The 15,530-nt window shown below is 30.8% G+C and overlaps 1 protein-coding gene across 9 annotated transcripts in view; it reads right to left on the bottom strand.

Moving 5' to 3' along the window:
- Positions 1-311: 311 nt before the first annotated feature.
- The window catches only part of LOC143238409 (tropomyosin-like), a 52,139-nt gene continuing 36,920 nt past the window's right edge, over positions 312-15,530 (bottom strand). For 2 of the 9 annotated variants that reach the window (XM_076478582.1, XM_076478588.1), the window contains 5 exons: positions 11,583-11,658; positions 9,141-9,203; positions 8,089-8,158; positions 5,224-5,332; positions 312-1,843 (listed from right to left, as the gene is read on the bottom strand). In XM_076478582.1, the coding sequence (XP_076334697.1) occupies positions 5,250-5,332; positions 8,089-8,158; positions 9,141-9,203; positions 11,583-11,658 (292 nt within the window). In that variant the 3' untranslated portion in view covers positions 312-1,843; positions 5,224-5,249. Of the gene's footprint in view, positions 1,844-5,223; positions 5,333-8,088; positions 8,159-9,005; positions 9,069-9,140; positions 9,204-11,582; positions 11,659-15,530 lie in introns of all 9 variants that reach the window. The other 7 variants (XM_076478585.1, XM_076478589.1, XM_076478586.1 and 4 more) reach the window with 4 other exon arrangements.

Genomic DNA, 15,530 nt, shown 5'->3' with positions numbered 1-15,530 from the left:
AACAGTATTCAAGTTTTGATGAATTTCTTACCATTACATCATGTTTCTACTTGTGTTAAGATAATGTGAAAGATATTGTATATTGCTCATGAAAGCTAATCACGTTAGGTCTTATGAGAGAAACTTTTCTGTTGCATGCTGTCTTGATTAGATTGTATGTGCTACTATCCTTTAAGAAATAAGATTAAACATCGTAGAAGTTACATCTAATAAAACATTTTGTTTCGTGTATTTAAAACTAATTTGCTAAACTTAAGTGTGATATACATTTTCCTACATACAAAAAGACATTTCAAAATAAAATACTACACTTAATTTTCACTAATATTTTATTGATTGCATATCAACAGGAAAAATGTAAACTTATTTTTGCAATAAAACACATAAGAAAAACCCTTCGCAGTTTTCCCACTTGTATTCAACTTAAGATACAAGTAAGATGATAGAAGCTACTTTGGTATTCCTTTATCTAGGTGTGCACCTAAAATTAGGTGAGAACCATTAAATAACAATGTCTAAGAAATTAACATTTATCAAATCTTAAAAACATGAACGTGTGTGGGTGTTAGAACAGGATAGGAAATTAAGTTTTTATATACCATTGTGGAAAGCTGAAGATGTCTCCTTCCTCTTCCGCACTGACAAATAAATAAATAAATAGAAAATATAAAAAGCAAAGCTAGTAAAATCTTTAAAAGAATGAATAATTATACTGAGAATAAATACGTTCCAGTTTTCCTTATGTGAAAGTTGTTGCCTTGAATGTTAGACCAAAATATATTAAAACTTACTGGCTTTGTCTACCTTCTAAGTTTGAGAGAGTTTTGAAATCAAACAAGCACACTCCAACTGTTGTTACATTTAAGATAGACAAGTTTCACCTAAATGTAAACCACAATCTCACACCCATTTCAAATGAATCTGTACCAATCTACTGTGGAGTCCTTTTGTTTTTAAACTAATAAGTAAATAATTCTAAACCAAACTGTTTAAGACCCATCCTACATAAGATTTAACATCAAGCTATCACCATTTTTCCAGTGTAAATGTAATAGGTACACACCAAGATGTATATATACATATACTTTGAAGTAAATACTTTAGAAAGTTCTGATTTTATTAACCTCAAACAGAACTTGTTCAGAGTATGTTCAAAACTTGTACTGCTGGTAGTACATGTGGTTTAAACATACACTGTAAACAATGCAATGATCTTTCATATCAATGGTAAATGTTATGAAAAAAAAAAGAAGTGGTAAGAATCATCCTTTTATTGTTCTAGTCCTTGCACTTAAGGAGAATAAAAAGGTTTTACAAATACATGAAGAGTTACTCCTATGTTATTTCTACATTATTTTACTCACCCTTCGAAGAACAATCATTCATTAATCTATATTTAAAACTAAGAAACCAGTGACAAAGGAGGGTTTGACAAACAAACAAAAATACATTTATTCTTAGAAACAAAGAAGCAACTGTAGAGCTTTGCATATCCAAAGGCTTTAGATTTACTTGATAATAACAGTAGTGACAGGCATCTTGTCATTATTACTTAATCCTACAATTTCATTTCACAGCTTTACCTGGAATCAAAGATACAATTAGAAAAGTACTGTGAAGAAAGTGTGAATCTAAAGCAGTTCACTTACACAATTCATTGAACCTTTATACAGTGACATGTAAAATTACTATTAAAAAAATTATAATTATATATATATTTATGTATATAGATACAAAGGCAGTAAAAGCAAGAAGGATGTTCAGTAGCCAGTAAGCTCTGTAAAAGTCTGGTCCAATTCATGCGAGATGGCTTTGTATCTTTCCTTTTGATGAACCAGTTCATCTGAAATGGAAAAATTTATTAATAAATTCATAATTGTAACAAACGGTAAACATTAGAAACACATCATAATGAATTAGAGGGAATCCTCAAGAGCTACAACTGTAATTAGATCTGAAATCATTCAAGAGATGGAGCCATGAGTTACAGTTAAATATCCAAAATTACAGGAAGATAAAGAAACCTCAATGGCTAGACTTTTGTATATTACTTGTAAGGAAAACAAAAAACCCATAATTAAATATATAATTGACCATCACTTAATCACAAATCAAAATTTATAGGTCTGAAAGTTTATTAACCCTTTCACAACAGGCTTGGTATAGTATATAAAAGTTCACATACGCGTTTGCACAAACGTAAAGTATTTACATTAACTAAAGATGTAATGTTTACAAAATCTGATTTTTAATGATGTATTTCTACTAAAGATTTGGTTAAGTGTACAATGTTTTGGTATTAGTCCAAGTGGAAGCAGTTTTAATATTATATTAGAAATACTATTCATCTCAATAACATTTCTTTTGCATAATCTTTAAAATCTCCAAAGTACATTTCAAACATTTGTTTTTAGTAAAACTCTATCTCGCCAGTTATTCAATGATAAAGCTGAGTCTTCAGCCTGTAGATAAATTCCAAAAAGTATAATGAAAAGAGAAATTGTAAAATCAGAGTGAAAGGAGTAACTGTCTTCCCCCATTAAGTACTTCTGTTATGAATTTGAACTGCTATAAACATTTTGCATTTATTTTACTGTCAACAACTAAAGCAGAACTCTCCTAGAAATAAACCAATAAATTACTGCTTTTTTCACAAGACTGTTTACATAACACCACCATAATACAATACCCTTGAAATCAACAAACCATCCAAGAAAAGAAAGTCAACTCGACCCATGTTCCAGCACTAGGATGTCTAATGTATCACATAATACATGTTAAAAGTTTTATTGGAAAATAGAGTAACTACACTGCACTTGGAATCGGTGAAAACATTTATGCCAGCAACAGGACGTGCAAGTTACTGGCTCATGTATGTATTCCATAAGAGTAACAACATTGCTCTTTGGACTTTTCAAAACATTTAGTACGTGGTTTAGTGTCAATACAATAAACACTGCAATTCTTTGAATATTGGTAATCATACCGGGGTACTTAAAATTTCGCAGCGTAAGTGTACAATATTATCTGAGCACGTGTTTATAAAATATTATTTCCCTTTTCAACACGAGTTAATCAACCAATAAAAACTCAGGTGTCAGTATTACCTAGTCACGTTTGCTTTTTAGAGAAGACTAGACTTACAATACTAAACATTTTCAGAGTGGTTTTCATTGAGTTTCTGTTGTAATTGGTTTGTACACAATCTGTACCAGAACATAATAAATCTTGTAGAACTGTGCATTTGTTTCAGTTTTTGAATGTAAACTGAGTAAAGTTTCTAATGTCACATCATTTGCTTTTGAATTTATCTCAGCTTGGAGAATTAGAAAAGTTGTCAAGTAGGCCTAACTAAACAGCCCTACAAAGTACAAATCTAACTTAACACCAATAGTTTGCAAACTACACTGGTAATTCAGTTGCCACAACTATACATTTACTCAAATGTTTACATTTTAGTTATTTTTCCTTACAACATAGAATAATAAATGAAAATCACATAAAACAACTGATTCCTAGTACTGACATGAAGTTAGTTATGGGTATATCTTTTGCCCTTGTGTCCTTTTATTGCTAAGATTTTTAAGTGTTGGGTGAAAGAATATAATTTCTGCAGGCTTCAAATTATATATTTACAAAGAAAAATTTATATCAAATTACTCTACTTGTATACCCAAAAAATTTGTAACTTGCTTTGGTTTATAAATGATATATGTACGTTTGAACAAATCAATAACCTTTCAGAGTAACAACTTAGTCGTATCCATTCAGTGTTAAAATTATTTTCTCTCAAAAGTTATTTAAAACAATCATCAAAATCATGTGGAGGTACAAGTTGTCCATAAAAAACACCCTACAATGTTGGAGCTAATGAAAATGTTTAGAAAGAATGGAGGACGAAGAAGCACCAATGGTTGATTTGATAGTTAATATGATTTCTTAGCAAGTCAAAGTGATTGGAAATTCTAAGTTTATATTCTAGTTTGCCAGTATCTAAAGTTCATGTTTATAATCTGTTAACTAAATGTAGGCATAAAACAAATATAAATTGAGTGACAAGAAATGAGAAGGTGCTATGTAACATGTTTAAATTAAGTTTTTTTTTAAACATTTCCTTTTATATTACAAAATTAAAAAACAAACATACAAATTATTAAAAGTTGAAATAAAAACTACATGTATGGACAATAATATATGCAATTAAGACCCACCTGCAGTGAATGGGTTAATTTTCCTACTTACTGCCAAAGGATTACTATCTACAGGATTCAGGACAATTCTAAATTTTCCACAGAGCTCACGATTTGTTTTTGGTAACAGAATAGAATATTTAAATGTTTAGACATCTACTCTTCAACAATACCCTTACTATCAGCATCCTATAAGAGACCTATCCCCAATGTTTTGTAAGGAAAGTTTCTGATAACAGTGCTATCTTAACTATTACACTAATTTTAAAACAGGAGATATGTTCCAGTTGGAAGAGGTTTAAACAAGGTTTTTCAAATCAAAAGATTGTGAAAAACAAGCAGAACATAAAATAACACCATCCATCTACAACATGCAACTACGCTTCTGCAACTTGCAGTGCAACAAAACTAAATAAATCTGAAATGTGACATCAGCTGCTAATTTGTGCATTATGTACAAAAACAATGTGCTCCTGCCCAGTCCTAACAACAGCTGCTAATTTGTGCATTACATACAAAAACAATGTGCTCCTGCCTCATCCTAACAATTTTCCATTTTGTAATTCCACCCATGTTTAGTTGCCCACATCCCATCCTATGATAGACTCATTCTTCTGTAAAAGTCCACATTTTCTCCTCTGAGCACTATCCCAATATAATAATGCTACTATGGAACTTAAACAGTGCTATTTTCAGGTGAGGGAAGGACATTTGTACAGTTAAACACAAATTATCTATATACACAAACTAGGTTAGTTTTAGTGCTTTCTAATTTTTGTCAGTGAATTCTGAATACACTTAAAATAAAACAAAGCAAAATAAAAAATCTGTACTTCTCATTTCTTCTTGTTTAATTTAAAAAAAAAAAAAAACATTTTGACATTACCTACTTTTTAACCACAACCAGAATTATAAAAGAAACATGCATGCAGTATCATTCACCAGTAAAAGTGTTTTTATTAAAAAAAAACTTAAATTCATGCACAATAAAAACCAAAAATAATTTGGGGCAAAGGAAATCATGCAGGCCAACCTTTTACCATGCTGAAGGCCTAACAATCACATGGAGGCAATATCTTTCAAGGTTGTTTCAACCTCTTCCTGAAGAAGGTGACTCTTTTCTCGCTCTTCCATCAACTCATCTGGAACACATGATACATAATTTGTTTTGTTTGTTTTTTTTTTTCTTTTTTTTAATTCCTTCCTGATAGTAGAATCCAAATTTGATACCCTGAGAATCTATGTATGCTTTCTTACATAGTGACCAAACAAGAAATAATTATTTAAAAGTTATGGCTAGTGTTGGCTTGTTATTAACAGTTATTACATCCATAAAGCTAACACTAAAACAAGTAATCACTTTTGACAAACAAACTCAGTACATTTTGTAAGACACTTCTACAGGAACACCATCATCCTTCAAATGAAACTTACTTTTAGCATATGTGCATTTATATAACATTTTAGCACCAGGCTGTCGTATATGAAATGTCAAATATTTAAAATGAAAATGTAAAAGAAGTACATCTTTTTGTTAGTAAATTTATTTAAATCAAAGTAAACTTCTTTAGACTTGTACACATTTGCCAATGCGTTGTGTGCATTTTTCTTAAAGCAAAGCCACAGACTATCTGCTGAGCCCATCCTACCCAATTTTAGCATTGTAAATCTGTAGACTTGCTGCTGTACTAGTGGGAAGCACCAACGAGTTGTAGGTTTATTAATGCCATTCTCAACAAACTGGACATCCTTTGATGTAATGAAGTCTTTAAAAGCACTTTCAATTGATCTTTAGTTTGAAAGTTTGTTTCCTTTAAAAAGATGTTCAAAAGTTATAATCTGCAAGGGAAAGACCTAGTGAATACAGTGGTTGGTGTAAAGTATCATATTGAAGTTATTTTAGTTTCTGAACAATAAAATACAACACGTGAGACTGAGCATTTTCATGTATGGATCCACTACAACTGATTACTGCCAGATGTTTTCAGGACATCTTTTGCTGCATAATTTCAAGTTCACAATAATATGTCTCTGCTGCAATTGTTTCTTCTGGGTTTAAGAATAATTGATCACAATTACTAACGATCACCAAACACTGACCACAAGCTTCTTAGGGTAAAAAGAGTTTATTTTGGGTGCTTCTTCATTGTCAAACCACCGTTATGGAATGTTGGCAAGAATTCACTTTTCATCACAGATGACAATTCCATGAAGAAATGGGTCTTTTTTTGTTGCAAGTAAAAAACCAAGGAACAAAGTTCAACTTGTCTTGTTTGATGGGTTTAGTCATTTCATGAGGTACTCACTTATCTCGCTTTTTCACCTTACCAATTGGTTCAAGGTGTCAAAAAATTGAAATAACAAACATGACATTGATGGCAAGTCCTCAAAATGATTTGGCAGGTATTGAATTTAACTAAGACCTTCAATTCTTCCTCATTAATGGAAGTCAAAGGGTGGTCTCAATGCTCATTTCCAAGAGCTGTGTCATTAGAGTGAAATCTACTAAACCAACACTGTGCTGTGTGCTCATTAGCAGTGCCATCACCAAATGCATGATTGATATTATGAGCTATGATTGCTGTACGTTGACCAAGCTTGAACTTGTACAAGAAAATTACATGAACATCAATGTTATCCATGTTGACAAAAATCAATATAAATACAATTTAGTTTCCGAAATAAGAAAAAATAGCCCATGTTATTCTGACAAGTTTACAATAATGTTTCTCTTCAAACCACTAAAAATTGAATGTCCACCTGAAATTCAGACATTTCTTATGCAACAGCCTGATAGTTTATCAAAAAGCAGTTGCAAATATACTAAGAAACTGAAAAACTGATCACACTTTTGATAAATTAAGTGACCATTTTTTTAAAGATTGTACCTTGTTCTAGTTGTTTTCTACTTATTAACAATATGACAAACAGTACACTGACAAGTCATCTTATCTTTAAGAAGTTTCTGTTCTACTGTAGAGATTATTTATTTACATTATTTCAAATCTCCAATTTATAAATTTTTTACAAACACCAAAACAGTCATGCAATCAAAATAAAGATCTGTCACAACAAACATGCTTACATGCAAGTTAAACCAAACATTCAATCTATGCTATGTTTCTAATTTATTAAAATAAGCTTTCTTATCCTGATACATCAGAAAAAGACCCTTTTTTGTCTAATTAACAAACTCCTTTAACAGACAAAACACTGTTTACTTCACATTCAAAATGTCAAATTAAAAGTTTAAACATCAACAAAAAAGTACATATAATAACATCCTAACACTGTTCTAACTATACTTACAAACAAATTCACGAGCATGGCAGCATTTCTGAGGGAACAATAGTTACTTTAAAATACTTATTTCACTATAAAAGAAAACTAATCTGTAAAAAAAATGTATATATTCAGTCAAATTGGCTTAGTGTGAAATGACTGGGTTACTGTAGAACAAAAAACATTTTGAACTGGAAAAGTTAAGTACCGTGACATTATAAGGCTAAGAAAGAATAAAAATCTATTAAATTATAAATTCCAAATTAGCACTTCAAAATTGGAATCATCACTAGTTCTGAACAGTGGATGTTAAAAACACTTAAAATGACACTACTAAATAGAGGACAAACTGAAAACAAGGTTTCCCTTCATAGACAACACCGTTGTCCTTCAGAATTGTCACAATTTTCTAAGTGTTAAAAGGAAGACAACACATACACTAGAGTTGTTTTATGTAATGTTCACTACAACAATGACAAGTAAACAAATTACACTAAAGGACAGAATCTGATAAACCTAACTGGTAAAATGTTGGATACTTTATTAAGATAAAAAGGTCCATACAATTACTTTGTAACACTGACACGTTCTAACTACGAGGTTTAGATATACTCACCTTCCAGTCTATCCACTTCTTTCTGCAGTTTTTGCATAGATCTTTCTGCAAACTCAGCACGGGCCTCAGCCTAAGCACAGATGGGAACTTTCTGCTGTTATTCATACACTTCATTCAAACTCTACTCTATTTCTCTACCCTCTTCTGTACATCATAACAATGCTTAAAACATTGCACAGAAGCAAATAATCCTATTACAAGCATTTTGTCAGTTTAAAATTAAAACTACTTTACACATGTATAATTGTTAGTATAGGCATCTACTTTATCAGTAAAGTTATGATAAAGTTAATACATACAGAGACCAACAAAACACCTAAATAGAGTCAAACATACCTAAAGCTGCAATTACAGCTGAAAGTATAAAAATATACAAGTTAAACAACAATTGCACATTAAATAGGTTTGTACTAGTTTGTTCAGGATAGTAACTGAATATCTGGAGACAGACAAAACAGTTGAGTACTGAAAGAAATAGAAACTATTTGAACAGGATATTTTACAATTATTTAATTACAACTTGAAGAATATTAATAGTCTGAAAATTGCAAAAGAAAAACAATTTCTTTATGCATACAAAGTATTTAATCTCCATAATGTCACTTAGAATAAAAAAAACAAACTCATGCTATTATGTAACTTGTGTTACTTGAGGAAATTGAAGCTGATTAAGTTAACAGTGCTGAATGAAGTAGTTCTGTTGAAAACCTTTTAAAATTTAAACTAAAGGTTGATAAGATCACCCTTCAGTTGATACTGAACATATGGCTGCTAATAAAGTTGTTAGTGTCATTGTATGCAAGTTAGTTAAGGCAAAACTGCAAGTTTTTTGTTTAAACAACTTCAAGAAGTTCTTTGTCATATATTAGTATTAGATTTGCAAGGTTAGTGTTCTGCTTTGCCAAGTTTTGCCATACCTCCTGAAGTCTGTCCGATAATTGCCGAATTTGTTGATGGTATGATTCTTCCTTTTGGAGAGCCTGTGTATAACAAAAAGGAAAAAAAAAATGTATATATACAAGCTCAAAACATTTTAAATTCTATGAGCTCACCTCCTTAAGCCTAGCGGTCAATGAACGGACTTGTAACTCAAAGGATTCCTCTCTTTGCTGAGCCTAAAGAGAGAGAGAGAAGTAAAAACAGCAAACGATTTATACACAGTAGAAAAATAACTTTCTTTTATACTTCAGGTGCTCAAACAAAAAGGATTTGACAAGTTGCTGGGAAGAGGTCTTTTTATTCTTTTAACAAAAACCAATAAGAGCTTCAGAAGACAAAATCTTATGCTTTAGCAAACAAAATATAGAAAAAAAACAGATTATATCAACCTACAAAACAAACAAATTATAAATATTGAACAGAAAAACACTTGAATAAATATTTCGTAAATAAAGTTACAGAAAGATGTTTAAATAAAGACAAAAATACATACAACTTTAAAAGAACATTTCAAAACAAAAAAATATTTTTAACCAAAATAAATGCTTTGATATGCCACTATTTTAAAATTAAGTTTAAATAAAAGTGATACATAGTTTCAAATGGTTACTGACTTCCAATCATATTCAAATAACCCATTCTTAAACTTTCCATTTCTTTTATATTTCTTAAATAAAACTTTATACACCTATAAAATAATCATTACTGATACACAAACGTAGAGAGGTATGAATAGAGTATGAACTGGGTCTGTTTAAAAACAAAATTATACTTAATTCTATCTTCTCACTGCTGCAAGCAAAAATGATGCTTTCTGTAATTACAGTTCAAGTATTTCAAGAAGCTGAAAACTACGTTACAAAAAACAAGTCTGATCACCATGTTTAAATTTGTGGTAAAAGAACAAAAGAAAAATTTGACCGATTGTTTCATCAACAATCATTAGTAAGAGGACTTGTGTTGATCAGTGAGTAAAGGATTCTACAGACTACACTACACTAACCACTTTTGTTTGTTTTGGTTGAAATAATAAATTATTAGGAAAAGATATTTGCATGTTTCAAACAGTAACACAAAACACTGAAGTTGACTTAAAATATTACCTAGTATTTATGTTTTTAAAGAATAGGAAGGACAATGAAAAATGGCAAATCCAAACAACTAATTGTTTCATCAACATCCATAATAAAATGTCAAATATTTCATTTATTATTTAACCAAAATGATGATTTTTAATAAATAAAAATAAGCTCAAACAAAAATCAAATCAGAGATAACATATAAATTAAAAGGATCCCCAGGTTACATCCTATAATGTGGGATATAAAAAGTATCCTAGGTTTGGGAGGTAACTAATAAAGTAGGGCCCACATTACAGTGGGAATACACTGTCTAAGTCTTAATCTCCATTCATCAAATCTCACTTCCAATTAATTTCTTTGGATAATTAAGGTGGGGGGAGTGTAAAAAGGACAAAAAAACAGGAGTATGAATATTACAGTTGGTAAACACTTCCATTAATTTTAATGAATAAAGTACACTATGTGCAACACAATGATGCCACCTATATCACAAGAAACTTAATATACTTGAATATATATAAAATTTGAACTTCAGTTTTACAAGAGAACACTTAATTCTTAAAACCTATGCAAAAAAAAAAAAGCTTTCGTTAGTGGTCAAGTGAATTTTTGTCAAAATAGATGCCAAACTAGTTTAAACCACCATTCTTACAAATGGAACATGTTTTTTAACTATTCATTAAAGGTAGATGTTTTAGCTTCAGTAAGCAGTTTCTTTAATTCTAGAAGATGCTATAGTGATTTTAATGTAAAAACCAAAAAAGGAAAAAACAACTGTAGGTGGATAGGTTTTTGTTTTGTTTTTGAATTATTTAGATATGAAGTAAAGAATATAATTTTTAAAGTTGTTAATATGGTCAGTTTCTTTATTTTCACATACAGTAAAATTTCCAAATGTTCCTTGATAGACATTTCAAAAACACAAGACAGTGTTCATATCTGACAAATCCTCTTGTATTAAAATTGTTTTCATTTTGTCCTTTTGGTTTAAGTGCTTATAATGAGATGCTTTTGTTATGCTTAAAAAATACAAACTGTTAATTTTAAATCAGAACCTTTTAACAATGGTCTTGTTTTGTAGCTTGTTTAAAAAGAAAAATAAATGTTTTTAGACATGTGTTGAATAAAGTAATAACATCTAAAACCAAACTGGTGTTGTGTTGAATAAAGTAATAACATCTAAAACCAAACTGGTGTTATTTTGATTAAGTAAATGCTGACTGTTGCTTTGTTACTTCATTTTTCCAGAGATATTCCATTAAAAAAGACAACAAACTGCTCAGAAAAAAGAGGAGATAAGCGAGGGCCAACTGTTGGGATCACATCTCAAACTAAATGGAAGTTTTTTTTTGTTTTTTTTTAATAAGAGAATAAAAAGCTCCACAAACCTCAGTTACTCATTCATTCTCAACAAACGTCAGTCTCCTTTTAAGTCTTTTGCATGACAAATATTTAAAAGCTGCAATTGCCTACCTTCTCCTCACTGACTTCCAAGGACTTCAGGTTGTTTCCAACTATCCTCAGTTCCTCTTCAAGATTGACAACCTTACTACAGGACAGAAGAAGAAAAATTACACGAGTCCAAGCTGAAACACCTTGCATGTTTAAAATTTGATTGAATTTCACAACAAAATATAAAGACTGTCACAACTGACTAGCAAGTTGTGTGGGAGTCAGTGTGTTAAAAAAAAAACTTCACCAAAGGCAATCATAAACCTCAAAACTACTGACATTTTTCTATCAGATAAAACTCAAAAATCTTTATTAGAAGTTTTGTTTTATTACTAATTACATTTTTGAAATATTTGAAATAAACAACACACAATTGGTTACATGAATTCCATTCAAAGAGACTGAATCCCCATTTTAATACTATAAATACCTGTGCTAACCTATGAGCTGTCAGTCCAGATTTGAAGGTTTAATACATGGTCGAGTACAATTCAAATGTCTTAATAAAGAGAATGTAATCAAGACATACGTAAAACACGTGCCCAACATTCACACACATCTTGAATACAGTGCGTGAAACTCTGAAAGTTCCAACTTAATGAACTTTCCCAGCTCTAGGTGCATAAAAAAAAAAAAGACATGAAGTGTCAACATTTTCCTTACCAAAATGTATTTCCAATGGATACCTCTACACATTGAAGGAAAATAAGGTATTCTGAGTTCACATGATCTGCCAGATTTATAAGCAACCAGTACTATGGAAACTCCCACCTAACCTCATGTGAACTTTCACCATTATCCAATGATGTAATCACGCAACAAAATCTTCCACAGAGGAGAATGTAACACACCTCCATGCCCAATAACACCCTCTACCCCTTCACTCGTGAATCCTCAACATTTTCCTCAGGACAATCATGTAAAGAAATGTTTCAGTTTGTCAACTTTCACTTGACTGAGTTTAGAAATACAATTCAACTTGACTTCTTCATAAACAGATGACAGTGAAGATACTGCTCATCCTGAACAAATTACAAATACTTAAGTATGAAGTTCTTTATATGTGGAAGACCAGACACCTATTTTACAATGTGTATGGTGGGGTCCATGATGCTGCCAGAACACTCTCAAAAGGGAAATGAGTGGAAGGGTCAGAAGCAGAGCTGCATCATAGACTCTGCATTGAAAAATGGCTGTCAGGTCTTCTACAAATAAAAACTCTATACTAAAGTATTGGTAATTTCTTCAGGATAAGTAATACCCTCACTCACATTAGCTGATGTCACAAGTACAAATGTAGATGGCATTATTGAACATATACACATCACATTCCTATTGGTCGAGGATTTTTGCATTATTACTTTGTTGCGTGGCACAAATTCACAAGATTAGTGGCTTGCAAATATCTGGTGGAACACAAACTGTAGAGGGAAACAAGACATTCCGTGTATAGTGGAGAACAATTAGAAACTCCTACAGATTACAGGCGTTTCTGTATTTTACATCTTTTTCAGAATGAGATCTTTTTCTTTACATGAATTTTAGTACAAACAATACCTTGACACACGACATATAAAAGAAATTATTTAGGGTTAAACCCTTCTTGAAGTGGATGGACATCTTTAGAGGTTGCATACATTATATTAGAATGATTTTGAAAAAATTGTTTTCCAGCACCTGTTGTTTCAACAGCTCCATCTCACATAAATCAACAGCCCACAACTGGTTTGTTGTCATATAAAATAATATTAATACCAATTTCAATCTCCAACTACTTGTGGTACCCAAAGGTCGAAACCATATCATCTCAGCTTGGATTTTAAGACAGTTTTTTTTTTTAAATTATGTTGGACAGTGTTGAAAAGGGCATGTCCACTGCTTATCCCAGTGACTTATGTTCAGAGATTCTTTACAATGCATTGTACATAACTTAAAATGGCTTAGTAAGACTTGTTGCAGGGTTCTTTTTCTAGGTGACAAGTTAATCCTTTCAAGATGAATCACAAGTTACAGGCCATGCATCCATTTACTGACTTGCATTCAAATGTTATTTAATTACTATTTTATCAACCTATGGTCATAAGATTGGTATCAAGCTATAGATTATAATCCAAAGTTTACTATACTTAAAAGTAAATATTAAAAACAAATCCTAAACAGATGTTCGTGTATCACATGGTATGTTGAACTTGTTGATATATTGCACATGTGACAAATCAAAACACTGTTACCTTGCTTTCCAGTTTTGAAAACAGTTCCTTATGTACATTTCTATATACACCAGGTGAATAACTAATCAAAAGCACAGAATGTCCCTCTGGTGGGTTTCTCAGTCATTTTCAAACATCAGTGTCATCTTTCTTTTGACAAACCTTCACATATTGGTCAGATGAGTTTGTAGTCTGCTCAAAAGTGGGTTTGTTTGTTTTTTGTTAAGACCCAAATTCAATGTAATTATTAAACATAATAAATTATAATGGAATTCTATATTATCAATACAGTAATTTAATTTTTGGTTATTTAAAATGTATGTATAAAACCTAGAAAAATTTTGTTTCACATTCTCCATACAATCATTTTAATTTCTGTATGTTTATAGCCAGGCATGGCTGAAAGGTCAATATATTCATAAATCATAATGTTATACAGATTTAAGCTATTAAGTTGAAAGATATGTATTTCTGTTATAACCTGTAATTATTCTAAAACAAACAACAAATCAATTTATATTTTTAATTATTTTCATGGTGATTACAAGATTGGTCAAATTGATTGAACACAAATTCATTACTGAAAATAATGGATAAAGGTTTTCTACTTAAGAAATGTTTGATAACTATTTGGGTATTATAAATCTTTTGCATGAAAAGTCTGATGCACAAGTTTTTAATCTTAAAATTACTTTGCATGTTGAATAGGTAAAATGCAAAAACAAAGCATGAGAAAAATACTGTTCAACCCTTTCACAAGGAGCTTAGTATAATATACAAGTTCATATACACAAGTTAAATATTTATCCTATATATCTTATGATACAGTATATTTACCTTCACATAATTTGGCAGACTTTTAGTAAAGATTACAAGTATTTTGTACACAAAAAATCAAATTTTTAAATGAAATATTTTAACTAAAGATTTGTTTATGAAAGTAAAGTGTTTCACTACCAGTCCAAGTAAGAAGTGATTTCATATTATGATTAAAAAACTATTTTTGTCCCAAAAATCTATAATTTGTGCAATCTCTGAAACCTCCTAAATACATTTCAAACATCTGTTTTCAGTAAGACTATATTTTATGTTATTTTCTACACCTTATGTGGGGGGGTCTGTCATTTGACCGACCTTGTAACCATCATAAATTTTTTTTTCCATGTTGAAATGACCACATAACAAAAGTACAAATATATATTCTACAGAAACTAATAATATTGACCTCTCACTCATGCCTACCTAATATTACATAACTGGCATTCATGCAGTGCATGTGTACTCAAGCCACATACCCAATAATATAAAACTCACCTGGTCTCAGTAACGTTTTGGTGGACAAGTAGACAAAGGACACAACATACCTCCTTAAAATCTTGGATCAAAAGAACATGGTAGCCTTTTCACATATTAAAATGGCACAAAACATCCCCGATTGATTATTCACATTGTACATTACAGTAAGAGTATACAAAGGATCATCTCCAAAAATGGAAAGAAGTGAATAATGCCACTGCATGCGATTTACTACATAAGTCACATCACAGCAGAATAAAGATACGAGGTTCTTATTTTATATTCTAACTTGTCAATACTAGTAATTTGAGTTCCTAAGTGGTATGAAAATATAGACTTAGTATTTTGACATCACAAACATCTAACTGTATCTAGTACTGCATTCAGCATACCAAGCAACTCACTAAAATCTATATTTAGGTGGGTTCTTTTAATACTCACTTCTAAATTCAGAAATCAATTC

This window comes from Tachypleus tridentatus, chromosome 13 (genome assembly GCF_004210375.1).
Source record: "Tachypleus tridentatus isolate NWPU-2018 chromosome 13, ASM421037v1, whole genome shotgun sequence".
NCBI classification, from domain to species: domain Eukaryota; kingdom Metazoa; phylum Arthropoda; class Merostomata; order Xiphosura; family Limulidae; genus Tachypleus; species Tachypleus tridentatus.
The sequence above is the reverse complement of the archived record's forward strand: the minus strand, read 5'-3'. Positions and strand labels throughout refer to the sequence as shown.